Source organism: Catharus ustulatus, chromosome 5 (assembly GCF_009819885.2).
Source record: "Catharus ustulatus isolate bCatUst1 chromosome 5, bCatUst1.pri.v2, whole genome shotgun sequence".
Lineage (NCBI taxonomy): Eukaryota > Metazoa > Chordata > Aves > Passeriformes > Turdidae > Catharus > Catharus ustulatus.
In genome coordinates this window covers 42,301,034-42,329,022 of record NC_046225.1, presented here as the reverse complement: position 1 = coordinate 42,329,022, position 27,989 = coordinate 42,301,034, and the positions used below count along the sequence as shown (strand labels likewise).

Here is a 27,989-nt window from a genome sequence, read left to right as displayed (position 1 = left end):
CCTGCTAAATTGCTGTGATGTAAATGTACTTTTATTAATTCTAGTCAAGTTCATGGGACTGTAACAGCCATTTGAAAGCCCTTTTGTTAGCAGAAGCCTCATTCCTCCTGCATGTGGTTTTTTTTCATTATATATTTTTTTTCTTGGAGATACCTCTTTTTGGTCTACATACCTGCATTTGCAGGTATGTGGACCAAAAAGAGGTATCGCCAAGAGTGTAAGTGTTTTTATTTGTGACTTCTGGTATCCCACCTGTATCAGCAGAAAACCTTTTATTGATACTCTGTCATCTTCAGGTGAAGGTTTTCCTAATACAAGTGTACCAGAAGAGTATTTTCTGCCACAAAGAGGACTTTATCATCTCAGTTGCTCTTAGGAGAGGCTTGCACACAGGTCTAAAATAATGATTATATTTGCAATCGTTCAGTTCCTGCAAAGCTTTAATAAGTGTACTGTGCAGAGGTGGAGGAGCTGCCTGGGAGCTCTGCCTGGCAGACAAATAACCCTGTCCCTTGTTCCCTGCAGCTCCTTCCCAGGTGGGTGACAATGCCTGTCGAAAGGATGCGGATGCGGCCCTGGCTGGAAGAACAAATCAACTCTAACAGAATACCGGGGCTGAAATGGCTAAATAAGGTAAGGGGGGTGTGCATGCACGTGCTGAAGGGCAACTTGATAGCAGCGACTGAGGTCTGCATAGGTAAATCAGCTCATTCCTGGTTTTCAAAGGGGTGACGTGGGGAGGAAGGGCAAAGCTGAATGCTTCCTGCTGAACCAGTTCCTCCGGTCTGGCCTGCCAGATCTGAAGCATCCTGCTTTGGCCTGGTGAATTTGTGGCTCATTTAAAAGCATTTTCCAGCTCTTTGTTGTTGAAGTTAGTGTTTCTGGAGACTCTGCTGGCACTTTTTTTAAACCTGGGTACACATTATTCAACAAGTAGCATCAGAGGGATGTGTTCACAACACTCCTCTGAGGAGGATGACTATGTTCTGTATTAGACTCTGAGTTGAAGCAACTTTTCCTGTTTTAGACTTCTGTGACTGATATTTCTCAACCTGGGAGAAAAGAGAGTGACTTTTCCCCTGCCAGACTCAAACATAATATTCCTGGTCCTGAGCTCTTACTACGTGCTCAAGACATTTTGAGAGTACAGTCATGAGCTCAAAAATGTCAGTGCCCAATTTGAATTTATTTTGATTGGTTGAGTAAAATCTAGGAGTGTATTTGAGACTTTGAATAGTAATGAATTGTGGAAATGTTACATGCTTTCTGCACTATGCAGTTGAGAATTCACCACACTGAAAGGCATGAAGCTGTTTTTGCAACAGAGGCTAATTTATTATCAGAATGGGTGGAAATACACAAAAGCAGGTGAAGAAACATAGGATCTGCCTTTCTGGTTAAGTCACTAAGACAAATTGTCTGGTATCTTCCCTGTAGCAGTGGTAGTCAGGTGCTCATTTTTAGAGTTGAAGAATGACAATTGAAATTAGTACTTCTTTTTTTCAACTTTCAAAGCTAGAAATGCTCATGTCTATGGAATTATCAGGAGCACTTTAAATTTCATCTGTGAATATTTTTTCTTGGTAACTTCCTGCATCAGTGACTCTCATGCTGTGGCTGGGTAAATAAATATTGCTTTATCCATTCCCTAGTTAGCTGCACTGTGAATTTGAGTAGATAATTGTTCTTGAATAATGGGGTCACAGCTGAAGAGGAGACCTGTTTTTACTGTTGTTTTTGTAATTTGAGTCCCATGTTTGGATCCTGTTCCTTGAATATCTCTGTTTTGGTGTTAGGTTTTCTACTGACAGTCTATGTCTGCTGTCCTTTGCTGGGCATTCCTGCCTGATCCTGAAATAATTTCTCTGCCCTGAGGTTTAGTAAACTCTGATTCCCCACTTCTACCCTCTGATTTGGCATCAACCTGGATTGCCTTTATTATACTCAACAAGAATATTGCGCTCTTGAGCTTTTCTGCTTAAAAATGTTTACACATTCATTCCAACAATGGATCATTAAACCAAAAATTCTATTTTTATGGTAAATCCTGACCATAAACAAAGCCATGCATGGAATCAATGAAGTGTCATGTGTATCACAGCCTATTCTATACCCACAGAATCAACTTTATGGGCTGTAGTATTTTAATCAGAGTTTGGTAAAGGTCAATTCACAGTTCAGATAAGAAGGTGTGTCAGATTATCAAGAGAATGAAACTCGTGTGTGCACAACTTTTAAGGAAATAAGGTTTAAATATGAAAGAAATTATTACCATTCTGGGTTGTCATTGGCTGTCTGTACTTGGGGACTTTGTCTGAACTGAAGAAAGAATTAAACTTCTCTGTTAGAAATTACAAATCAGGTACAGCTTACATATAATTCTTTATCCTACTGTCAGTTCATCATTATACCTCCAGAACAAACCCCTCTTTATAGGGCTTACAACATAAATACTTTCATTCTGGTGAAAATGTTATCCTTCTGAGTGCCATGAAGGAGTAAGGGAATTTCTTTACCTTCCCAGAGAGACAAAACCGTTAATGAAACAGCGTAATTCAGTAGAGGGCAGAGGGGATGTGAGAAGGGGGATTATGAGAGGTGTTCCTCATAGATCTGGAAAAGGAAACATTCCGAGTAGCTGTAACAGAGAGGCAACCTGCTACTTTGATGGATGCTTGGAGCATTACCTTGGAGATGGATGCTGCTGTTTCACATTTGTCCTATGACTTTGTAGCTAGTATGTGGTCTCATGCTCAAGCACTTGCTCCAAGCATTTTACAATGCCGGAGTTCCAAGTGATCACAGAACATTCCGAGTTGGAAGGGACCCAGGAGGATCATCAGGTCTAACTCTTAAGTGAATGGTGCCTGTGCAGGGATTGAAACCACAACCTTGGTGTTAGTAGCACCATGCCGTTCTAATCAGCTGGGGTTTGATCTACTTTCCTTTTCATGCCTATTTTTAATAATGTCACAGGTTTTTCCTTTTGGTATTCCCACTGGAATTTTGTATAAATTCCTGTTACAGTGTGAAATTTTTGTGGGTTGTGTTTTTGGCTTTAGGTGAGGCTAATTTTTAACAGAAACATGAGATTCCTACACAAAAGTCCAGTGATGGAATGCTGGACCAGTCAGCACATGGTTTTCCAAGTCTGAGAGAAAACACTGATGAGCCCTTTCCTGTTAAGGTCATTATTAGGCAGCACTGACTGAAGAAGAATATAGATAATGTTTGATAATGTGTGAAATAAAGAAGTAGTATTTAAATAGAAAGTGTCCAGGTAAACTAGAGCAGAACACTCAACTATATGGTATTGATGTAATCAGCTGTTTTTGCATGATTTCAGGGAAGATTAGATATTTTGTAGTTGATGACAAAATATGTACTTTCTGTATTGGACTGTAAACTTATATATGTATTATATAATTTTAATACATATGGCTTCTGTGATTTTGTTATTTGTTTTATAATTTGGTATAATTCCTGTGATTCAAGACATCTGAGATTGGGAAGAACTTTCTATAATGAACAGAAGCACTGTAATGACCACCTAGACTGCTGTTGAGTGTCCTTGTAGCTTCTTTTGAAGCAATGAGTACAACTGATGATGACAGGAATCTATGTCTGGAGTCTTGTTCAGTCTGCTAGCTTTACAATTATCATGTGGTCTATTTTAGTCTAGTCTATTCTGAAAGTTCTTGTTGATAGAAACTTTTTTCTATTGAAGTATATTTTCCCCCATGCTTATAGTTTCTGAAAGAGTAAAGGCAGGGAAGCTTATTCTAGGTCTGATGAATACAGTAGTGTTATGGACAACAAAAAGTGGCTTTCAGGCTTTCTTTTAACTGCTTTGAGTTGGGGGAAGAGGTATCTCTGTTGATGATTTACTTCTATGTAAAGGGGAGAGTAAAGAGGCGAAAGACACGTGACAGAAGTGATGGAACTATATTAAGAGGAAGACTGAGAGTGTGCAGATTTGACGGGACTGAGGAACATGTTAAATCAGTGCTTGCACCAAATTAAAGATGAAACCAAGAAGGGAAGAATGTAATTCTGAACAAGCAAATGTGACAGAAAGGATTAAAGACGAGCTGAAGGACAAAACGCAGGCTCAAAGAAGAAAAGATCACATGGGAAGGAAGGGAAATAAACCTAGCCTTGGCAGAGTGAAATATTAACCAGACAATCAGGGAAGAAAAGTGGTTGTTGGGGGAAGGGGAAAGGATGAAGGATTTATCTCACCCAACCAGATACCTACAATGCAGTTGTTTAAATGAGAGCTGCCTGTCTAGAGTTGTATGTAGTCAGTAGACAAAAATAGGTGTGAAATTTTAGGGTGAAATTCAGGCAGCATAGCTCAAGTGGCTGCTGCAGGAGGAGGGTGCATTTTGCCCTGGAAGTACTTTTCTCTTCACAGACTGATAATTGGATCTAAACCTGCAGTGGCGGAGTTTATAGTGCAAGATATCTGCATGTGAAACCAGATAAGTATTCTTCCCAACTGGGGAGAAAAAACAAGTGTTGTGGAACAAGCTAGGTTTGTATGGCTTTGCAGAAAACAGCATGAAGAATTCTGAAACAGCCCTCTAGGTCAGGACAAAGGAATTCATTACCATATTGTATGACATAAAAGCACATCTGATCCAGCATCCTTCTGGCCCAGTATGTTGTGTGCTAAGTGCTTGTGGAAGGAGTGTAGGAAACATGCTATTCAAGCTCTGAAAGCCATTGGGCCCCCAGAGCTGGAGCTACATCTGTCATCTTTAATAGTTGCTAGGGATCTTCCATGATCTCTTCGGGAATCAGTTTGTACTGACACCATGTAAGGCATGCCTTGATTTAGCTGTGTGTTGAAAACCAAAATTTTAAAAAAGCTTTCCTTTGCATTTCTTTAAATGCACTTCTCTTTGGTCTAAAGTTTCTGAACTAAAATATGTTCAGGTATCTACAATGCACTTCTTCACATGAGTGCCTGGTTTTTTTAATCCTCGCTAGAGAGATGTCTACTCTTGATATATCATTATGTCTGTTTGCTTGGCATACAAATTTGCAAGATCACTCTTCTTCACCATGCTAGTATTTACTGGCTGAATTCTTCATTTTGCTCTGCTCCTCTGGTGGTTTAGTTTCAGATATGTTTTTCCTAATCGTAAAAGTGTCTGTGCTGACAAGACTACCCTTTGTATGAAAGCTTAGAAATGTGTAGTACTGCATGTTTTTTCCATGTGTCAGCTTGGAAAGCTGCCAGGCTCATCTTCTGTGAAGTGGCTTCTGAGTATTTCATACACTTGGACTGTGTTCTGCTTTTGGTGACGCCAGTGGATGTTTTCCTGTTGATTTCAGTGACAGTGACACTGGACTAGAAGGGAGCAAAACGCTTGGAGATGCTGATAAATTAGTGACTTAAAATCATCAGATGATTCTTCAAGCCTGTCAGTGTTGGCATTTCCTGTTTGTTTTCCCTTCCAGGAGAAAAAGATTTTTCAGATTCCCTGGATGCATGCCGCAAGACACGGGTGGGATGTTGAAAAAGATGCTCCCTTATTTAGAAACTGGGCAATTCACACAGGTATTGGAACTCTCTTTATTCACATTGTTTTCCCTTTTAAAGTTACATTTTCCTTCTTTCTTGTCTTTGCTTTTGCGAACACAGAGAGTGAACTTAAGTTTCCAGATTTGTGGGAGGCTAAGTGTTTTTTCAAGGTCTACAATGCTCTCCACCTTAATTGAAGTGCCATAACTCATTTGCATTGAAGAACACGGTAAAACTTAATTGATTTAAATGTTAACAACATTGGGTCAAAACTGTCAAGAGTAGAGCACGGTCAGCACTTTGTAGACATAGACCCTGAGGCTTTTTATGCCTTTCTATGGATTTGAGCCAGACATAATAAAGGTAAATGCTGTGCAAGCTTTTCCATGTTGTTATGAAGTCACATCAGATCTGCAGTGCCCTGGCTCTTTCTTGAGCACAAATTGTTCATCATCTGTTTTAGAAATGTGCATGAGAATGAGATCACAGCACTCTCTTGCAAACTCAGCTATTGTTTGAATTCTTGTCATGGGATCCAAAGGCTGATACTTTGAAGCTGACCTATGCTGTTATTAATTTGTCTTGAATCTTCAATCGTATGTCATATGTACCTAACTTTCTTTTCTTGTTTAGGAAAATACCAGTCAGGAGTAGATAAACCTGATCCAAAGACATGGAAGGCAAACTTCCGTTGTGCTATGAACTCCCTGCCTGACATAGAAGAAGTGAAGGACAAAAGTATAAAGAAAGGAAACAACGCCTTCAGGGTGTACCGGATGCTGCCATTATCTGAAAGACCTTCCAAAAAAGGTAGAAGGGAGAGCTTTGTCAACATGAAATGCTGCTGAGGGCATTGTGTTGAGAAAAACACCTGCTGCAGGTAGCTCAGTATGCAACAAGCCACCAATGTAAGCTGCACGTCATGCCCTGGCTGGCTGGGAAATGACTGGAACTTAGGAACAGCTTTTTGAAAAGTGGGCTACATTCAGAAGAGAGGATCAATGAGATGTGATCCCCCCAGGTGTTGCAATTTTTCTGTTAAAACTAGTGGAGTTGTGTTCAGAATCTAGTCCCAGATCTCCTTCAGTCAAGGAATATGATTAGGAGGGTATTAGAGCTCAATACATTTAACTTAGTAGGGTCATTCAGAATATGGTGGCAGACATTTTGGTATCTTTTTTGAGCAAGGCTACAATTAAACAAACTTTGTCTTGAACTGAGTGAGGGCAGTACACTCTGCTCAGAACATTAAGCCACGAAACCACATTTTTAGTTACAGAGACCGTGAAAAACCAACCCACAGAGCAGGATAACGGTGAAATGGGAAAGTATCTGAATCCCCAAATTTAGGGATTAAATCTCTTGCTTGCCAGGGGGAGACCTAACCACCAGGTCAATCTTATGAGTATTTGGGTTTCTTTCAAAGTCGAAAAATTGGTTTATTTAGGGCTTATTAACTTTCATATGACTTCCTTACTAGTTTATGCAGTAGAACGATGGTTTCCCTAGTCCTCTGATTTCCTGTGTTGTCTAGAATTTTGGATGAAAAGATAACTTGCAAACCAAACACACGGTGTTCCTCTAAAATCCAATTCAGTTCACCTGTAGTACAGTTTGCTATTTTCTTAGATTGAGAAGTGAAAGGCAGATCTTCAGTTTAAGGTCAGTGTGACTGGAATTGGTGAAGCATGGCATTTTTGGGGCAGAATCATGCTATGAAAGGGAGATCAATGTGCAAAAGGTAGAACATTTGTTTTGAAACTGTTTCCAGTCCCTTGTGTATTTTGTACATTTAGGCACGTTCCCCTGGGCCATAACATGTCCCTTGGCGGTAGATTTGTGTAGGAAAAGTTCATTTTTAAAGCTGAGATTTTGGGCATGAGGGCTGTAGCAGGAGAAAATTCTGCAGAAAGTCTGGTTACTGTAAAACCCTGACATAATTTGGGCCTCATATGTATTTTCACATTACCTTTTTTTGTGGCATGTGGCTAAACATGGGTGGGAACAAAAGAATCTGGCTGCAAACATTTCTAATTTTCTGTAGTATCATGTAGTAGGGATGGGAGAAACTCCTGGGACAAGTCTGTGCTAACAGTGGGGTAGAGCTGAGCTTGCACCAGCAAGACTGAGCTTCTACATCAGGTCAGAACAGGGGCAGCAGCCAAGCCCACTAGGGTCTGCCAAGGCGCATGCCAACTTTTGAGGGTCACACGAAGTGTGGTTTTGGGGATTCCCAAGACCAACATGATTGCATAAACCACTCTTGCATGAATTTTAATATGCGTTTCTCTACCAGGTTGAAAATATTTACAAAAATATTGGTTGAAGTTGATTGTGATCTCTTTTCACATTAAATCAATTAACAATCTCCCTTTTCCTGTAGCTACAGAGAAAATGTCAGAAATGTGATGAGACATGTATTTTGATTTTTCTTCCCTTTAAGAATATTTTTCTCTGCCTTCTTTTTTTTTAACAGCCTTGATTTTAATTTGTCATTCTTCCATATTTTACACTTTGATTTTTTGACTCAGTTGCTTTCCTTGGTCCCACAGCAGTTCTCTTTTGTAGCCTTTTAAAAAAGAAACACAAAGCCAGAACACTGAAGGTGAATTTTTTGCTGCCGAGGCCTTAAGGGAAGGGTAAAATTAAGCAAAATGTGTTCTTCCTTTATTAGGAAGTCCTGCCGTTTTGAGGCTCATTTTGGGGCTACTTGTTGGTGAATATAGAAAGTGTGAAGGATAACTCATGGCACACAGGACTTTATGAAATATTCCTTCTGTTGTTGCAGGAAAAAAGACGAAATCTGAGAAAGATGACAAATTCAAACAAATTAAGGTAAGAAGTGTGTGTTTAACAGTGCAAGAGCTTGTGAATACAATCTGTTGCAAATATTTTTAATAGCCCAAACAATATATTGTGGTGGGTACTTGTGAATGCTTGTGGTTTGGTTAAGTAACTACAGTTACCCAGGATGTTTGGGGTTGGATTTTTTTGAAATGTGAAGGCAGTTAAAGCCGTGACTTACATCATCAGTGGACACAGCCCTTGTGTTACAATGCCTGGAGGTTGGAAAACCGGCAGTCTCAGCAATACATTTGCCATTTGTTTGTCTCTGTAAGGAGAAATACAGTAATAAGGGAAAGAATGCTTCGGAACAATAGAACTACCTTTTGGAGCAATTAATTTCTGTGTGTAAAGCACTGGAAATTAATTTGCATTTAGGCAAGGGTCGGAGTTGCACCTTGTGCTCATGTTTTGTCAGAAGGCCTTTGTTAGAAGGCCTCAGCTGTAAAGCTCTCCAGTCACAACCTGAAATTTCTGCTTGTTCAGAGCATGGGCCCAGACTGACATTGCTGTCCCTTGTGAGGCATGGTATTTCCCAGCTTTCACACCTCTGCCAAGGGCCTCTGCAAGGTGGTCAGTATTACACATCAGCAGGAGCTAGTCCACCTTCCAGGTTTTTTTTTTTTTTAAAAGCAAATATCAGAGATTTCAGACTCTCAGTTTTCAGTAAAATTGGTGTCCTTGAGCTGTGTGTAGCAGCTGTGTCTACAGTGCAAGGTCAGCTTGGTCCCCTAATGCTCACTTGTGAAGGGCTGTGCCTGGATTCAGGATCTGCAGTCCCTGGCCAGGAGGTTCTCTGGGCCAGGTGAACCCAGAAATCTGGGGAAAAGTCCTCCACTGAAACTGGATTTGGAAGGCAGGTGTTGCCCCAGGAGTTGTGACTTGTGGAATGACATGTCAGAATGCTATGACTTTTAAATTGTCTTAAAGGAACACTTTTTAACTATGCTGTTTGGCTCATACAGCCATATGTACGTGTTATAAAGTGACTCTGATGGTAGCTGATGTTCAGAGGGAGCCAGTAAAACTGCTTTGGTCTGAGTAGAGCAGTGTGCCAGCACATACACCTACCTACCAGTGATACCTACTGTTAGTTCTTGTAGCTCTGAGCTGGGACCAGGTAGTATTCTTGTCTGCTCCTCCATTCTGACAGATGTGTGCATGGCTAGCCTGGATTTTAAAACAAGTGCTCTTTCCATTCTTAGCCACTCTTAGGCTAACTGTTGAATGTTGAAGCCCGTAGTAGTGAAGAAGGGTAGTAGGTGAATTAAAGCAAATGCATGTTTCTGGGCATGAAAGCTGCTTATAATTGCTTTACTTGGTGATGTGAATTCCTGAGATCCGAGTTGCATGTTTTGAATTGAGCACTGTACAGTTACCCTGAAAAATCTCTTTTAGTGGAGGTCCAGCAGGAGGCTATTCCAGGATTTGCCTGGTAACTGCAATGGGGTGATAGCAGCAGTGGGAGAAGCTGAGAATCTGAGCACAGATCTGCAAAGGGACTTCTGCATAGCAAGAGCCTTGCAGTGAGCTTCCCATTGTTGCTACTGCTGGACCCTGTGGCACTCACAGCAATTGCTGGTGGGCTGAGCTTGAGCGTGGTGCTCAGGGCAGTCACTGCTTGTCCCTCTGCATGTGAGAGTCCTGGACCTTACCAAATCCCTGCTCCACATTAGCAAAGGTGCAAGTCTCCCACCCCATGAGTAGGTCTCCTGGGCTTTTGGGCAAACAAAGTCTGTCATTATAATTCATTAAACTAATTTAAAAATGAATTCTCAATAATGGGAAGGAAATGGAAATGTCAGAGCAGCCCAGATAAAACTGGTCTGTTTCCTTTGAAACAAAGGATTGAACTGAGGCTTAATTTCTACCTTATCCTAGATGTGTCATTTTGACCATGCAGCTCCATATTGAGAGACATTTTTAAAATCTCAGTGACAGCTTTCTCCATGCATTTGGCTTAGGCTAGACATCTGAACATTGAAAATTTAGGTGATCTAACACCAACTGTGCCAGTATCCAAGTCTCTTTGTGGATCTGGCAACACCATCTGAGTTTTAAGAGGGTATTTGTTTCTGAAGCTTGCAAGGGGCAACTAAATAAACTTCTCTGTAATCAAGCGTCAGTAAAGTTGTGCAAGTGCTACATGCACAGTGTTTCCATGGGGGCTGCTGTGTTTGCTGTGTTGCACAAAACCAGGGCTCCACTGTGCAGCCTAACCTATCTCTGCAGCTGTGACCCTCAATGGATCAATAGCAGCTAATTTTATCTTTTCCAGCTCTTCAAGTCTTTGACCTGTGGGCCAGCACAACTGGTGCATCTCATCAAAGACCTAGTTGCCATTAGCACTTAACTTTCCACCCTTCTGATGTGCCGAGGGACAGGGTGCAGGTTTGCCTTGCTTTAGTGTCTGGGCAGGTGCTTGTGTTGAAGTGACAACTCTTTTTGAGTAGATCACAATCACCACATGTGACATCCAGAAAAAACAGTCACAGTGCCTCTAGTATTTTATCCCAAATATAACAGTTCATGTGGTTAGTATTGGGATGGGCTGGCACCCCAGGTCCCAAAGCTCACCTTTGTCCTGCCTTTGATGAAATACTTCAGAGCAGTGAAAATGAGCACAGCATGGACAGCTCTGCACTTCTGTATGGGTATCTCTGGCTCAGCAAGCAGGGGAGAACTTGCAGCCTTGCAGGGCTGATAGAGGAGACCAGAAGAACAGAAGACTTTAGACATTGTAACCAATAAATCTGTTAGAGAGTCAATAGCAGGGAGGAAGTTGCAAGTATAGAATAATCCTTTTAAAGAAATCTTTAGTTAATGGAATTAATTTTTTGGTGTCTACTCTGAAGGGATTTTTAAAGATTCCCACTTACTTGTATCAGGCTTACAGAGAGGCATCTTGTGGAAAGCTCAGTCTGTGTAGAACAGGTGGTGTTTTCCAAATGCTGTTGCCCTGTGGTAATGTTTATGATGTGATCTAAAAGCTGTATTTAGTGTAAACACTTTGGTTTTATTTTAGGATTGCTGTAGAGAAAAATTAAGACTAGAATTTAGTAATTGCGGTACAGAAACTAAGGCTTCGTTTTAGAGAGTGCAAAGAGCACATTTGGAAGGGACTGAGGACGAATATTAACTAGAGTACTGTTTTAAAGCAGTGTTTCTTCCTTGTTTGTTTCAAATGTTAATCCTTTGTAGTAAATAGCTTACTACTTCCTTACTCTCAGAAGGCTTACTCTAAATTTGAAAATTAAAAATAGCTTTCATTTCAAAGCAGAAGATTTGGAAATGAATTAGTCTCAGGCTTCTCCACAGAGAAATATTTATTCTATGACAGTGTCTTGCAGAGAGCAGGGGGTATATGGCAGGCAGAAGTGATGGGATTTATTACTATTTCAGAACAAAGAGATGAACTATCTCCTAAAATTAAGCAATCTTGACCCAACTGTACTGCTTTCATTCTAGCAAGAGCCAGTTGAATCATCTTTTGGGATGAATGGGCTAAATGATGTCACTTCTGACTATTTCCTGTCCTCCAGTATAAAAAATGAAGTTGACAGTACAGTGAACTTTGTAGGTAAGTACTCCTATGGTTTTTTTTACATACTAAGCACACAGGTGACGTCAAAAACCCTTTTGATCTGCCAGACTTACCTTTCCATCAGCATTTTGCACTTCAGGGAATACCACAGTTGCAGTCAGGCAGACCCATTTCTCAGTAGCCTAGGCCATGCAAGATTGTGGTTGCAGGTCAACCCCACCACTTTGCAGAGACAGTGAGCAGTACTGTGCTAGTGGGGTGGTTCCCTTGAGAGCAAAGCACTTACAGGCACTCTTAGCTGGCTTCTCATGATGGGGGCTTATTCCACTGAGGGTAGTCCTCAGCCATGAGGAGGCTGTAGCCAATGTCACATGAGAGTTAAACTGCAGTCAGATGGCAGTTTCCCATTGCTTGTAGCAGAGATTTGTATAGAATACCATTTTATTTGGGAATTTAAACCAGCGGGCAAAATGTAGAAACTTGGTTCTTTAGTGACACCTCAGTAGCAGAGAGAGTTTTTAACATCACTGAGCTAACTAAAAGGATCATCAAAGACTGCATTTTGAAACTAGTACATTAGAAATTATCTGACATTTCAGCATGTGAATAATTGGTCCTCAGTAGAATAATTGCACTGGTCTTTGACACTCTTTTTTGGCTAAGGTTGTCATTGCAGTAAGAGGTCCTAGTAATATGACCCACATACCATTTTGTCTAGAATTCCACTTTTAAATATGACAAACATGTTAGTATTTGGCTTGGAGAGATGGCAGAAGTCGTGTGCAGTGGCTGTTTTCGATCCCCATATCTTAGGTCACAGGGCTTTGCATAGTCGTTCCCCTGAAGTACTTGTGTGGCTGAGGAGTTTGTGAGTAGTTTTGCTTCTTTATGGCAGTTCATTTAATCAGCTTCTGCTTTGTAAGAGTATTAGAACATGCTTGTTGTGCCTACTGTTATAATTCAAAGGAGTAGCACCATAGTGCTGTTAGTGCTGAGGATCAGGCAGGGAACTGCCATCCAGTGTTGTTTAATTATTGAGATGTAAGGTGTGCTGCTTATCCAGACTGGAGAAAAAAGCTGTTATTTAGGATTGCAGAAAGGATTTTAATGTAAACAGGGAGAAAAAGTAAATTAGAATTGTTCTGCAGAAATATAGGAAATCAGCTGGAGGGGATGAAAGACAAACAGCGCTTGCAGTTTCTGACATACGTGCAGCTCACTGGAAGCTGTGGCATATTGCCCAAGTGAGCAGTAGTTTTTGCTGTGCGTTTTATCTCTCAGGGTGGGTAAGAATTTGTCAGGTATTGAGGAAAAAGATAAAACAGTGCAGATGGCCTGCTTATACCCTGTGTGGGTTGCGCAATATTGGATAAAAAATTAACTGTGTGTACTCTTGCACCACTCTCACCACACTCAATAAAAAACCGGTTGTTTCAGAGCCAGGAAAGGTGAAATAATGGGGAAACAAAATATCTGAAACATAATTGTAGTAATTGTAGTGATTCAACTTTAAAAGTCTATCCAGTATGTATGTAATTTTCTTTATGCTGGTATTGTTGCTTAAAATACACATGTAAGTTTCGAAAATTTTCTAGTGGTTACCTGGTATTTCACAAAGCAAAATAATATGCAGCTTTTCCCTGGGAAAGACACCTATCACTTTTCTTTTTCGAAAAGCCCTGTCAAAAGATAGAATGCAGGAGTGGGTTGTGTGTGTAGACATACGCAGTCATGTTTATTTATCTTTGTTCATGCAGGAATAGATGCTATCTTTTGACATTTTCAAATTTAATAATTAGTATACTCAGGTTGCTTAACAGAAGAATTGCAAGATCTGTTGTATTTCATTGCCTACTTGTTTTTCCCCTCATGGGTCAAGAAAAAAATGGACCGTTAGAACAACACAGCATTGTGTTTGTACAGAATTTAGCCTTTTGTTCCTTTTGAAGTTTTATGTTCAGTGAAAGAAAAACTATAGTCTTTCTCTTGGGTAACCATGATTTCAGGTTTGCCATCCTCTGAGATTGCTCCATCCCTGTGCATTCTTCTGATCTGACTTGCTGGCTTTCTGTTCCATGCTGAATTAATGCATTTATCATAGGTTCATACAGCTGGGATTAAAGGAGTTGTCCAACTTTTACAAGACAGAGGAAATTCTGTCAAGCAGCTTCAGACAAATAGGATTTTGGCTTTCACCATACTTTTGCTTTGCTCAGTAACTTTTTGGTACCGTGGTTTGTCAACTTTTTTCAAAAGGTTGTGTAGAACAACTAATGTCTGCAAAGCATTTCAGGACACTTGGAAAGCATCCATGGTTGCTTAGCTTTGCAGAAATAAGTAACGCTCCTTTGATATTAAATTTCATGTGCTCTTTTGGTATTAAATGTCATGTGCCTGGGGGAATAGGAAACTCCTCTGTAATAACTAACTGAACTGTAGCTTTCTGTCACAGACCATGGGCATTGCAGGTGCAACTTATTTTCTACGTACCATTGATGGCATTGCAAGGGTCAGTGAGAATAGCCATGTAACTGGAACAGAAATTTTTCTTAGATTCATGTCATATGTATATCAGAGTCCCCCAATGTTTTGCTTGACCCCGTGGCCAGGTTTTTGCATGCCTGTTCTAGTCTTCTGTTGTACAGTTTACATGAGAGCATTCAGAGGCCATGGGATGTTGGCAACTTGCTTGTTGAGAATCAGAGATTTCCTTTAGAACTCTCAATGAAACTTATATTCCCTGAAAGCAGCTGGTGGGCATGGAAAAAAGTGCTGAGACTGTTGAAGACTCAGTCAGATACCAAGCAGGCTCTTAGAGATCCAACAGGGTCAAGATGTTATCAGTAATCCATTTTTTTGTTTCTATTCCCAAGTTGTAGGACAGCCACACCTTGATGGCGGCAGTGAGGAGCAGGTGATAGTTGCCAACCCTCCTGATGTTTGTCAGGTGGTAGAGGTGACAACAGAAAGTGATGAACAGCCCCTCAGCATGAGCCAGCTGTACCCTCTACAGATCTCCCCTGTCTCATCCTATGCAGGTAAGCAACTTGGCATTTCTTTACACTTCTTTTTCTGGAAATGTTTGGAAGACATTGGGGAAAAGGGGGCTCTTCCAGGCTAGCTAACAAAGATTCAGAAATGCATACTCATCTGCCTTCTGAATTGTTAATGAAACTGAAAAATGCACAGTCCTCTGCTCATTTCCTTGGGAAACAACTTGACAGATCTGAGTTTGAAAATGTGAGCTGCAGGTTTTAGCCTGTGAGTAATGGAAGAAGAACTTTTTTAGGTATAATGTAGAGGTCTTTTAGAGGGGGATTTTCAGTGGTACAAATGACGTGCCCTGCGCCTTACTAAAGATCAAAGGTCTTTTTTCTCTATGTTTATTCAGTGTCTAGCACAGTATGCACTGAGGGCTGCACTAATGGTACGTATGCAGATATGGAGCTGAGGGCCCGAGGGGGTGGGGAGCGGGGCGCAATCTGTTTTGCTGCAGGCTGGAGGAGCCATGTAGTGACTGATAACAAGTGGTCTTTCAAGCAGCAGAGCTGTGGACATCTGGCTTCCAACGTCTGCCTGCCATCTGGGTTCTCTGATACCTAAAAAGAGGATGAGATAACAGGCTTCCCCCTACTCCCAGTGAGGGTAGTTATGGTTTCTCTTTTCATCTCGCCCCTTATTTTCATATAGCTGTTAGGAAGTTAAGAGTCTTTGACACTCATTTATCCCTTATCCAAGTCTAACAGTGTGTTCAGAAATTTTTAGGGGAGAACAGACACAAATGTACATGTGGACATGCTATATACAGTCCCCACAATCATATAAGCCTTATTTCATAGGAAGCAGGACAAAGCCATATTTGAAAGTAGAAAAAAATTCAGCTCCAACCTGTCCTTTTTGTTCTAACATGGTGCTAACTTGCAAGCCTTAAGAGACTCGATAGAAACACAAATGTTACCTTTTAAGGCAAATTTAAGTATAAATTGTTCTCCATGCATTTTATTATTTTACACATGGTTTTACCTTTGACTTATAAGGCTGAAATTTCTTCCAGACACATTTTTATAAAGTATGTATTTAGTAATTTTTATCTTTGGGACCAAGTGATGTTCTTTTGGATCGTATCCACTGTTAGTCTCACACATGTTAATAAACGATTATGCTTCCCAACATGTTTAGTCTGCAATGACCAAAGCATTCGGAAGACCTTTGCAAAGCATAAGGCAGGGAGATGTAAGAGTCCTTAAGTTTATTAGCTGCAGGGAGACAAGGGCCTTTGAAACGTTTTTCCTCTTTACAAATGTGTCTTGGAAAACTTTTCCATCTATGCGAACATGACGATCTTTTAACTTCAGCTATAGGATGCAAATTCTTGAAATGCAAACAGAAGTCTCTGGAAGTCATGGTGGTTTCTTGGACTGGAATGATAGAGAAAGGTGGTCTGGTGACCACCTTGACATGAGCAAATCATGACTTACCTACCCTAAGGTCATTGCCACCAGCCTGCGTAAGGAAAATGAAGGATGATTGAAGTACTCCTGCTATCCCCTTTTGCTGTCTTTGTACCTTGGTGGCTTTCAGTTGTCCTAACTTACACCAGGACCTGCTAGCCCAAAACTCAGATAACAGTTTCATGCCACTGGCATGCTTTTGTGTGCATCTCAGGGCAACTCTTGATGATCCCGGCTACTGTAGCTAGAGACCAGTAAGAAGTGGGGTACTGCAAAGGTCTGTCCTGGGACAAGCCTTATTTAATATATTGATGAGCAGAAGATATGTTGGAGACATGTTTGTGAACTTTACAGGTGACGCCAAATAGGGCACACCAGTCAATATGTTTGAGGGCAGAGCCATCATCCAGAGGGTCCTGGAGAGATTCCAGGAATGGGTCAGCAGAAACCTTATGAAATTTAGCAAGGGCACACATAAAGTCCTGTGCATTTGAAGGAAGAGATCTTTGCAGCAATAGCGGCTGGGGCCGATGGTATGGAGAGCAGCTCTGCAGAAAGGTGGGTAGGCAGTGAGCTGAGTGTGAGACACCAGAGCACCTCAGCCACAGAGAAAGCCACCAGTTTTCAGAAGAATGGCCAGTAGATCTAGGGAAGTGATTTATCCTCCTCTACTCAGCACTAGTGGCACTACTTTAAAAGTACTGCATCCAGTCTTGAACTGCCCAGTCCAATAAACTTACAAACAAACTGGTGCAAGTGCAGAGAAGAGCTGTCAGAGTATGGCCTTTCTGTGAGAAGATAGAGGGACTGGGGCTTATTCAGCCTGGAGAAGAGATAGTTTTGAGGTCTTCATAGCAGCTGCCTCTACTGCAGGGATGTTCCCAAGAAGGCAGAGCCAGGCTCTTCACAGCAGTGCACAGTAGGACGATGAGAAACAGCAAGCTAAATTGAAACAAAAAAAAATTGGTCCAGCTGGATATAAGAAAGAATATCAGTTGTTTCACCACTAAGGTAGTCAGGCAGTAGAGCAGGATGCCCAGAAAGATTGTGCTGCCTCCATCCTCAGAAGTTTTCAAGAGCTGAAGGGATAAGGCCCCAAAGAACCCAATCTAGTTCTGTAACTGGCCCTACTTTGAACAAGAGGCTGGGCTGTAGATCTCTTAAGGTCCCTTCCAGCCTGAATTGTTCTATGAACGGTTTTTGGGGTTTTTTTTAAGGATGTATTTGCTCTTGAGGCCAAAGGGAGGACAGGAGTCTGTGTGTTAGAACCCTGAAATTTCTTGGACACTCCTGTGACTATTTCTGCTTTGTCTTGCTCCACACAAACCTGCATAAAACCACAGGCCCTGTGCTTGTGGGTTTGCTCTGTCAGGTGCTACTGGCTGAATGGCAGGAAAGAGTATGACCATAACAGCTGTGCAGGAACAGCTAGTTGAGCTCTTCTAAAACAACAACTAAAAAAAGTAGCCAGATAAGTCAGCTGTCCTACATAAATCTGGTTTATTTCAAAACACCTCTGGTTCCTTTCTGAGGTTACTAGGCAAATGATGTGAGTCGCCCATGTGAGTTTTTTCATATATCTGCTGATGTCTATGAAATCCTTCTGGTTTTTATTACCGGGGCTGTTGTCAACCGTCTGTTGTGTTTGACACTGATTCAAATACTCTTCTTGACAGAAATAACCTCTCTAACTTTCCATGCCTGTGTGACCAGCTTCCCTGGCTTTGCTAACTATAGTGCTATCTCTTGCTCAGCATTTTGTTATGTATAAACACCAAGGATAGATTCCTTTCCAGCTGCATCACTGTTTTTGTTGTGACATGCTTCTTCGTGTCAAGGAATATCTGTTACTTGTCTCTATATTGATTCCTTCTATTGATTCTGTCTTCAGGGCTGTTTCTCATTTGTGTGAATTAATTTTTCCTCTCCTTCCCCCAGTATGGCTTACTTAGCCAGCTTAGTCACATCGGCACATCTTTTTTGCCTGGGTCAGTGAAGGAGAAGCCCTGCAGTGCATTAACTTCACAGAGCACTGCAGTTAGATTTAATGTTTTGGACTGTTCTTCTGCTTACTGCACACTGTGGTGGAGACTGTGGCACAGGAGAGGTGCTGGCTTTGGAAGCAGCAGTCTGGAGTAGCTGGGCTGGAGTACAAGGACTTTGGGTACAGTTTAGATCCCAGGGTCTGAAACAGTGATTCAGCCCACTGGTTTACAGTCTTCTGCCTAAACCTAATGCTTAGCCAAGCCTTGAGAAGACAGCAAGGCACTGCCAATCTCTCTGAAGACGTGCAGGGGCATGAGCCATGAGGCATGATCCATGCACTCTTAGCACCCATGTTATGTCCAGTGCAGAGCATGGGGTTGGTCTCTGGGAAGGCAGACTTGCAGGGGCTGTACAAAGATTTGCACAGACTAAAATGCATAATACAGAGCTGAGAGTGAAAATTTGGACTTCAGAGCTCTGTTGCCTGCTATGATAATTCATCACACCATTCCTTGAATTGTGTGATTTCTGTGTTCCTTGTGGATGAGCCCTGTCTGTGCAGCCCTGCTGTGGGGGTTGGAGTGTTGGTATCCTGATAGGTGCCTAGGGTTATCCTCCCAGGAAACAGGACACAGTGGTTCAAAACCACACCAGCTGAAGTGAACCTGCAATCCAGGCCTCCACTGGATTAGTCTGGGGAACCAGTGGCTGTGCTGAATGCAGCAACCATCGCTGCAGACTGAAAAGAGGGGTTTCTGCCTTGTCTCAGAGATATCTGAGGCACAGCAGTCTCAACCACACATGGGCCAGGAACATGACCCTCAGACAGTAGGAGACATCTTCAGGCACATGTAGGCTTGAAAGTACAGTAAAAATTCCTGGATTGCAGCCTCTTCTGCAAGGGAGGAATGCAGCTGCAGGAGGATGGTTGTCCCACTGGAACTGTGCCCCTGTATTTGTGAAGTGATGAGGGTGAGGAAGGCCATGTGCTGTGGGGGCAGGTGATGGGACTGCAGGCTGTAGTATTGCCATTTGCTCAAGTGGTGTGTGAAGGGTTGAGAAATAGGCTGGGGAGTGGTGGCAAAAGCAAAACTATACCTACTGTACCAGAGTATCAACAGTAATAAAGCCCCATAAGTGACAAAGTCTTGAGGAGGCAGACTGAGATAACAGTTCATGAAACAAAAATACATTTATCTCCTCTAGGGTGGAGCTGTTACTGATTTTGCCGGAAGACAAAAGATTTGGACAGAACGTTGTCCATTGTAGGGCCTGGACTGGCTATAGAGGGACAAGGGAGAGAGAGCACCCCCTGCTTGCTGTAGATTTTTCCCAGAAAGCACAATCTACTTCTTCCTTCTCTACTGCTGCCTTTTCCAGAATGTAGACATGCTCACTGTGATAACCATGTGAATTTACCCGAGTTGTTCAAGGCAGCTGTGCTGTCTAGCCCTCTGTGGCAGGGTCTTCCTGCTTCTCCATTGTTTTCTGGTTGTTTGCCTTAACTCTATTTGCTTCCACTTGTTGGACCTACATCACCCCTCTTGAGCTGGAATTTGTTACTATAGATAAATGGCATGAGTTTCATTTTTGTTTCTATTTTGTTTGACAGAAAGTGAAACAACTGACAGCGTTCCAAGTGATGAAGAAAATGCAGAGGTAAGTGCTTTCTGGATTTTTAGCAGTTTGGACCAAGGTATCAAGATCCATGCCCTGAGATATTTTTCCCCCTTCTCCATTGCACCTCTGTCTACCAGTGGAATACTCATTTTGGTAATAGCTGGGGGAAAAAAGCAGACCAGAAGGTTCGGGGGATACAGACATTTGGATGGCTGTCATACTGTTATAGAATTAATATCTCTTCAAATTAATTTCTCCTCATCTGTCCAAGCTACAAAATTAATTTGTATGATAAGATGTTCTGCAGAGCCATCAACAGTGCCAGCTATATGTTAACATGATGCATTGATGTTGCTGGGTAGTGAGTATTTTATCTTGGTTGAAAGCTTGCTCACTTTGTTTTATTTAAATGGCACCTGATCTCATAACTGGAGGAAATGTTTACATGTATGACTGAAATGAAGCTAGAATGTTTGAGGTAGGTGGGGCAGAAAGCTTTCCTAAGCAGTCAGTTGACTATTGCTGGGTGAAAGGAATCCATGGGGAAAATAACCTGAGCTGCACATACACAAAAATACCACTTTCCTTTCATTTTGTGGGCTACCATCAAGGTACCAGACCCACCAATCTCCATGTGTACTTAAAGACCAAGTGAAGCTCATTGAGGGCTCTTGGATGCCCTGTGCTCCAGCTGCATTTTTGCATAAGGCCTTTTGCAAAGCTCTCTCCTGCTGTATCCCCCACCAAAAGCTCTCCGAATCCTCCTTCTTGGAGGACCACCAGTTGTGTGTCTGTATAATAACATTGCTAACCCTCCTGGTCTCTGGTGCTTTGGCTGGGGTGGTACCCCAATAGACTGCCAGTAGTGACTCCACAGACCTCCTTTGACAGAACACACCATTGCAGCATCTATGGTGGACAGACAACTGGATGCTCATTTTCTGATGAACTTCTTCCCTGTGATGAAGGATGCACTGTTGAGTGACAGTGGTTTCCAGCAGTCTCACCTGTATTGCTAATTTGGGTAGTGTTGGGTCTCTGTGCCTACCTCTTGGCAGGAAGATGTTCTCTCTGGTAACAGACATTACCATTTGGAGTTTTAAATGTCTGCATCCATTTTTTGTCTCTGGCATACTGGGAATAAGGCCTTTATTTTCCATTCAGAAGAGCACATAATGCCTCCTGAGTACTGGAGAGCCAAGTGAATTTAAGCACATGACTTCAGAAAAGGAGAAATGGCTAAGAGCAAAAACATCCTAAGCCAGTGGCTAGAGGCTCAGGCTCTTAATGGTGGGATAATTCCTGTGCAATTTGTGGATATTTCTATCTTCATCTTGTCACTTGGAGTACTTCACAAAGTTGTGTTCACTTATACAGTATTCCCTTCTTTCTTCCTTTATTTCTAGGGACGACTTCATTGGCAGAAAAAAAACATTGAAGGCAAACAGTATCTCAGCAATCTAGGAATGAGGAACACTTCTCATATGCTTCCCAGCATGGCAACTTTTGTAGCCAACAAGCCTGACCTCCAAGTCACCGTCAAAGAAGAAAGCTGCCCACTGCCTTATAATAGCTCCTGGCCTCCTTTCCCAGACATCCCTCTGCCACAAGTAGTGTCCCCAGCCTCCACAAGCAGCAGCCAGCCAGACCGTGAGACACGGGCCAGCGTCATCAAGAAAACGTCAGACATCACCCAGTCAAGAGTCAAGAGCTGCTAAGCCTTTGACAGTGTGGTTTTTAGCTTTGTTTTGTTTGGTTTTGTATTTTACGTTTCTCTAAGAGAGGTTCATCCCTTGACGCACACGAGACAAACCCTAAGGTAAAGCCTTGGCAATATAAAACATTGCAGTGTCTGACTCCAGTGCTGGAGTGTTTTTAACTCAGGACTCCAGCAGTCGGTGTGCATACCCGAACCCATATTTCCAAGGTTGCTACATAGGAAAAGAGCCCAAGAACTTTGGCCCACTCACAGGTTCCAGTGTTTCATAAGAGGACCAACCCACCACAAGGGAAGTGGTGCTGCTGCGCTTCTTGCTGTCAAGGCTGTGATGGAACTGAAAGCCTCAGAATGGGAGAGAAAATGTGAACTAGCTGGAATATTTTTAAATAAAGAAAAATCTATTGTGAATATTGTACATAGTGCAGTACTAGCAAAGTTGCAGTCTGCTTCTGCACCTTATTAAGAAAGCACTTACAAAAGGCCTTTTATTACCTTGCTCTACTTAATGGCACATTGAAGGTCCCTCTCCACCTGTATTCTTTTCCAAGGCTATTCTTGCTAAAGTGTCTTTAAAGGATAGTGGAAGGGAAAGGAAACAGAAACTTTCCATGTGGATTTCATATGTTCTGAGACTGCTTTCATCATGTTTGTTTCTAATCTGCTATGCTTGAATGCCGCGTGGTACAATAGAAAAAAGAAAAGAAACTTATTACAGAGATATTATGCAAATTCCCAGATTTAAAAAAGAAGAAAAATACTCTAATTCTAACCAGAGCAAGTTTTTTTATTTTTTATACAGGGGAATATTTTATTCAAAGTAAAATTCTAAAGTGAATATAATTTTTTTTAATCTTTTCTACAGCAAAATTTATAATTTTAAGATTCAGTCCTTGGTTATCAGCAGTTATGACATCCTTGTGGCACATTTTTTTTAATTTTGTAAAGGTGAAATAGCTTTTATGAGCTCATGTAGCAATCAGATTATCCTGTGGATTGATAATAAATATGGTATATAGTTAAATTTTTAATAATCCTCTTGTTTGTCTCTCATTTTTAATCTTTCAGAAGCCCCAGATGGCATGGGTTTGATACATGAATGTGACCTCTCAGAGTGAGCAATTAGTGTAAGCTGCCTTTACAATTTCTGCAACACCTATCCAACAGGATAGGAAGTGCTGTGCTTGAGGCAGCTCAAGGTGGAAGGAGCAATAAGCAAAGGTTTTTACTCAAGTTTGGCCTCAAATGTAGAGGTTGGGAGCTGGGGCTCCTCTTCAGCTGTTACTCTACGGCTGTACTTTGAACAAATTACCTCATGGAAAGGGTCTTGTCAAAATCCATCCTCCACCCAATGCAAGCTCAGTGTACTTCCCCCATTCCTCATAGATCTCCATGTGGCTTGCTGGCAGTTTCCTTGTCTGGAAAAATCTCATTTTCTAGTTTCAACCAATTAATGCAATGAATCAGAATTCAAATTAGCATTGTCCAGGGCTTTCAACATTACTACATGATGGCAAGTTCTGATTCCTGGAAAGCTGTAGAGTATCTGAGTAAGGTTGCACAATGACCTGCATGGTTGTGGCAGTGGGCAAGCTGTGTCCATTGCAAAGCTCTGTGCACTTTGGGCTGGCACAGACAGAAGTTGAGAGCGCTCACCCTTTTACACTTTTTAAAGATGTTGGATGGGACACAGATTGATTCAGGTACGTAAAATATGTGAACAGAATGCCCTTCAGATGTGATTACCATTCTCATACTAGCCTGAGAGCAGAGTATGTTGGGCTGATGAGCAAGAACATGCACAAAAAAGGCTGTGTTACAGGGAGGTAGGCTAGCTGGATATTGAAAAGGGAAAATAAACAGAAGAATTTTTCTGTGTTCTTAACCTGATCCTACAGTTCCAAGTTTCATCACAGGTCCATATGAAACTTGTAATTTTGTCACCCACTGCCTGGTGGCCTGGAAAGACAAGGTTAGATCTTTGGTTGGAGTTGGGAGCAAGAGGAATGGCAAAGCAGTATTTAGAGTGGGACTAAAAACTTGCAAGGGTTAAAATTATGTATGTAAACTTCCTAGTTTCTGTCCCTTTCATTTGGTCATGTATTTATCTTTCCAGTTTCTTGGTTTCCAAGACTGATTCGGGTGCCTACATGGAGCCTAACCCCCAACAGGGCTGCCAGAGCAGAGTGAGGGCTGAGCTGTCTTTTCTGTGTGTCCTGCCTGATTTGCATCCAGTAAGCCCAGCTGGTCACTGGGGTGAGAAGATGATTGCCCAAGGGCTGCCCGGGGTATACAAATGCTTGTTTGCAGAGTAAGAGCTACCACTTGCCAGGAGAAGGATTTGCTGCTCTTAGCATCACCTATCTGAAACTTGGGAATAGGCAGCAGGGAAAGGCAGGCACCTTCAGCTTAACCCATGAGTTAAGTTTTACATATCCAGAGAAAGTTACACGGTCACACCTCCCCTCTGGTCATTCCATGTGAAAGTTGGCACCAACATGCAGATTGCCAGGCAGTCTGGCTCGGTCTCCCCTTGGTCCTGCAAGGAGGGCAACTGATCTGCAAAACCACTGACCCTCGCCCTGCTCCAGTAGTAGGAGATACACAGCTCCCCCTCTGGGAACAATGTGTATGCTTGGCAAAGTCCCCTCTTCCCAGGGCTTGTATGTTTGAAATATTTCCAAGAGGTATCCAAGCATGAGATTTACAGTATGTATCCATAACACTGATCCATCGAAGAGAGCAAAGACAGTGACCTCTGCAACATGCTCAGACCAAACGCACTGTGGGGTGATGTAATGCAACAGAGGATTTCTTTGGGCTGGGACATCAGACGTTCTTTCTGAAATCCAGGGTTCAGTTGTGTTTGTTACCCATGCCTGCACAAAGCCATAAAAACCATCCAGCCTTTAATAGCATGACTGCCAGTTCAGCTCTGAAACATGGGGAGCCAGGTGCCTGTCCATTAGCACTACAAGCAATACCATCTTGTGCTCAGCCTGCAGAATTCTCTGATGAGAGGCTGGGAGGGAGGTAAGGGCCAGGCTCTGCCTGTGCAACTACCACAAAGCTTGTGACCAAGGCATTGCCCATGCTCTGGCAGTTCAAGCAGACCTCTTTGAGGAGCTCAGCTAGCAAGGAGCTGTGATACCAAGGTCTCTGGCAAAGTCTGGTGCCCTTGAAAGGGATACCCACAAGGTAGGAGAGAAGTCATCAGGGGAGTAGCAGAACTGGAGAAGATAGATTTGCTTGGGATCTGGGCTGTGCTCAGAGGTGCTCCCTGGGATGAAGCTTCCTTTCTGAAGCTTCCCTGTTTAGCACTTACACAGCCTCCCTCTCTCCCACTACCCAGTCTCCTTATGAACTTTCTAGTGAAGGGTTACTCTACTCACCATCCTCTTCCTCAGTGAGGCCCTGGTGAGAGCTGCCTTTTCTATCCAGGCACTTGTTTTCTCAAACTCTTAGGAAATTTTAATTAGTAGGACATGTCTAGCTGTTGAACACTTGGAGTCAGGCAGGGAGGGGCACAGGCTGATGGGTTCCAGCCTGATGATGTCTCGTCCTTTGTAAATCAGAGGTTTTGTCTGTAGAGTGGAAGTCTGCCCATGATATCACCTGGGGATCTGGCTGTATGAGGTGGTCTGCAAATACAGACAGCTGGTTTGAAGTCTGAAAAAAAGTGAGGAATGGCAGTATTCAGGAAAAATGAAATCTTAGCACCGGCTCCTCCTGTCTTTGCAGATTTACCAAAAGGGGAATCACCTCCCTCTTACTTTGGATGCCTTTGCCCTCGGCTATCACCAAAATCCATCACCCAAGCTGGTGTTTCTTACCTTTTCAAAATCACCTGAAGTTAGCCTATCCTCACTTGGAGAAGGAGTTGAAGTATGAATAATTCATCTACCACATGAGCAGAAAAAGAGGTCATGTACAAGGTCTTGGGGATTTAAAAGATGAAAATCTGAAACAAGACATGAGGTTAATTTTGCATGCTCTTCTGCTCCCATCCCATACATATATATTTTCCTGAGTGCATGATGCCTCGAGGTAGATGGTATTTCCATAGGAGGAATATATACACCTGTATGTAGGAGACTGATTTACAGAGAAAGCAGTTAAGGGAAGTGGGGTTGGATATGTTCCCTTGCCAGGAAAGCTAACACCTGTCTTCTTTTTTTTGCAGGAGAGTTTATGAATTATTATAAATTTTTTTTCTTGTTTTGGAAGGGGTCGAGACTACTACTGAAGGACCCATGTGAAGGTAGGATAACCCTTTCCATAACTGAGCTGAAGTAAGGGGGAAAATAAGGAAGAACATGGAAAAAATAAAGAAAAACAGATGTTCCCAAGTGTAAGTTTATCCAGGTGTGCTTATGAGTCACATAATATTGCAATCCAGGTTTCTGCTGGGCATCCTCCTGGCAATATCCTCACACACAAAGATATTCAAATTCCATTCAAAATGACTGTAGGTGAGTCAGCTCAAAATTCCCTGGGACCAGGCCCCTACTCTTCTTTTTCCCAGCAGGTAGGGATGGCCTCAGTTCCTGTTTGCACATCACCAGTGGCCACCCAATTCCGTCCCCTGCCTGCACACATCAGCATCCAGCTGATGTGGTGTACAACCTGATGCTTTGCACCTTTGTTGAGAGTTCCTGGAAGGCAGTAGCCATGCATAACCTGAATATCTCTTCCCCTCAGGACTGCAAAATGCATTCACTCTGTGTTGGGATAAATGGGAGAAAGAGGAGTCTGTAGGAAGTGTGAAAATTTTCTATGCCAGTGCATGCTTTGGCTTTCCTCAGGGATCCTTGGAATCACCAGGGTTTGATAAAGCGTTTCTGCCTGGGACAGCAAAAACCAGATGGGTCTTTAAATTGTTTCTTTTTCACCCAAGATGCATCTCTTTCTCCTTTCTCCCCATCTCTGCTTGCAGCTGGGGCTTCACCCAAGTTTAGAACAGGTACTGCTACATATCCTTCGCTCCAATCTCTCCTGTCACTAGCTTGGATCAGACACCTGATAGGGGAGCCAAGAGGTGGCCATGGCATGGGGCTGTGTGATGGTCGCCTTGGAAGGAGGTGGACTAGGGCCAGAGGCTGGGACACCCATCTCACATCCTTAGATGCCTCAGGGAAACACTCCCTGCCCCTGTGTCCCTTCTGGCTTTATCCCACTTGGTAGTGCAGGCAGCAGGCCAGGTTGGCTTCATCCCTGCTGCCTTAGGTTAGCTGCTTTTTCAGTTTGTCAGTTAATTACTTTTGCCAACTGGATTTATTACAAGGGGCTAGCGAGGGGATTGCGGGCATATGTGTGGGTGTTTCTTAAGCCAGAGAGGGTGCATTGTCTCCCTGCTGATGCTACAGCAGAAGAAACAGCTCAGTGACCTTTCTGGTGAGTGCTTTGAGGGGGATTTCCACCTCTGCAGTAACAGCAGCAGGTGCACAATGTTTCTGTCAACAATAGTGAAAATAGTAGCGGGGAGGAAGGAAACCACGGGGACCGCAAATGGTGCTTTGCCCAGGACCCTGGCCTTTCTGAGGAGGCAAAGGCAATTGCACAGAGGCTTGGGATGCATGAAATTCAGCTATGGTACGTTACAGCTTTTCAAATGAGCTTCCTTTCTGTGTGTCACAGCTTTACATAACTCAGCAAAGGCACAGAAATCCCTATTAAGGTTTGGTGTATTACTTTTTGATGAGTAGCTGATGATAGGTAGCTCCTTCAGGCTAGTTCTGCTCTCAGTTACATACCCATGGTCTAAATAATTCAGCAGCAGCTAAAAGGTAAAAGGTGTGCTGCCAAGCTTCTCACTGCTGCAACTCCAAGCACTGCCCAGCCTCCCCAGTGTATTTGTGCTCAGAGCTAATTTCGGACTGGTGTCAGAGGGTGGAATATCAGTGGAAATAGCTCCTTGTTTTATACAGGCTATTAGTGTAGAGATAGTGGAGAGGAATCCGAGTCACTGATTTTATTTTAATTTTGTAAGGAACACCTCTCTCACACCTCTGTGCTGTAGCTGTTCTCTGGAGAACACTCGGTGGGGGCTGTGGTACTGCCTTTATCCCCTCTGCTCCTTCGAGGCTTCTCAGCTGATTTATACACCCCAAAGTTAGTGCCTTTGTATATGTTTCTCCAGACTGTTTCTTAGGAGAAGGTGAACTTTTAGGTAGCAGGATGGGGATTTGCCAAGGTGCTGCATTATTAACCCCTCACAGTTTCTGCCCTGAAGTGTGGGGGAGCAGCAGGAAGTTGGGTGGGTGCTAGGTGCCTGTTTAAAGATGTTATCTTTCT

At 42.5% G+C, this 27,989-nt stretch overlaps 1 protein-coding gene and 1 long non-coding RNA gene across 4 annotated transcripts in view; one reads left to right on the top strand and one right to left on the bottom strand.

Moving 5' to 3' along the window:
- Positions 1 to 22,729, top strand: part of IRF2 (interferon regulatory factor 2) — a 40,044-nt gene extending 17,315 nt beyond the window's left edge. For all 3 annotated transcript variants that reach the window (XM_033060908.2, XM_033060909.2, XM_033060910.2), the window contains exons 3-10: positions 526 to 633; positions 5,470 to 5,569; positions 6,167 to 6,343; positions 8,322 to 8,368; positions 11,846 to 11,957; positions 14,795 to 14,959; positions 19,971 to 20,017; positions 21,385 to 22,729. In XM_033060908.2, the coding sequence (XP_032916799.1) occupies positions 547 to 633; positions 5,470 to 5,569; positions 6,167 to 6,343; positions 8,322 to 8,368; positions 11,846 to 11,957; positions 14,795 to 14,959; positions 19,971 to 20,017; positions 21,385 to 21,696 (1,047 nt within the window). In that variant the 5' untranslated portion in view covers positions 526 to 546 and the 3' untranslated portion in view covers positions 21,697 to 22,729. The remainder of the gene's footprint in view (positions 1 to 525; positions 634 to 5,469; positions 5,570 to 6,166; positions 6,344 to 8,321; positions 8,369 to 11,845; positions 11,958 to 14,794; positions 14,960 to 19,970; positions 20,018 to 21,384) is intronic.
- A 1,075-nt stretch (positions 22,730 to 23,804) lies between these two features.
- LOC116996883 lies at positions 23,805 to 25,616 on the bottom strand. Its single transcript, XR_004418035.2, has 2 exons — positions 25,529 to 25,616; positions 23,805 to 25,364 (listed from the first exon to the last, which is right to left on the bottom strand). It is a non-coding gene; the product is annotated as an uncharacterized LOC116996883 (long non-coding RNA).
- Positions 25,617 to 27,989: the final 2,373 nt, after the last annotated feature.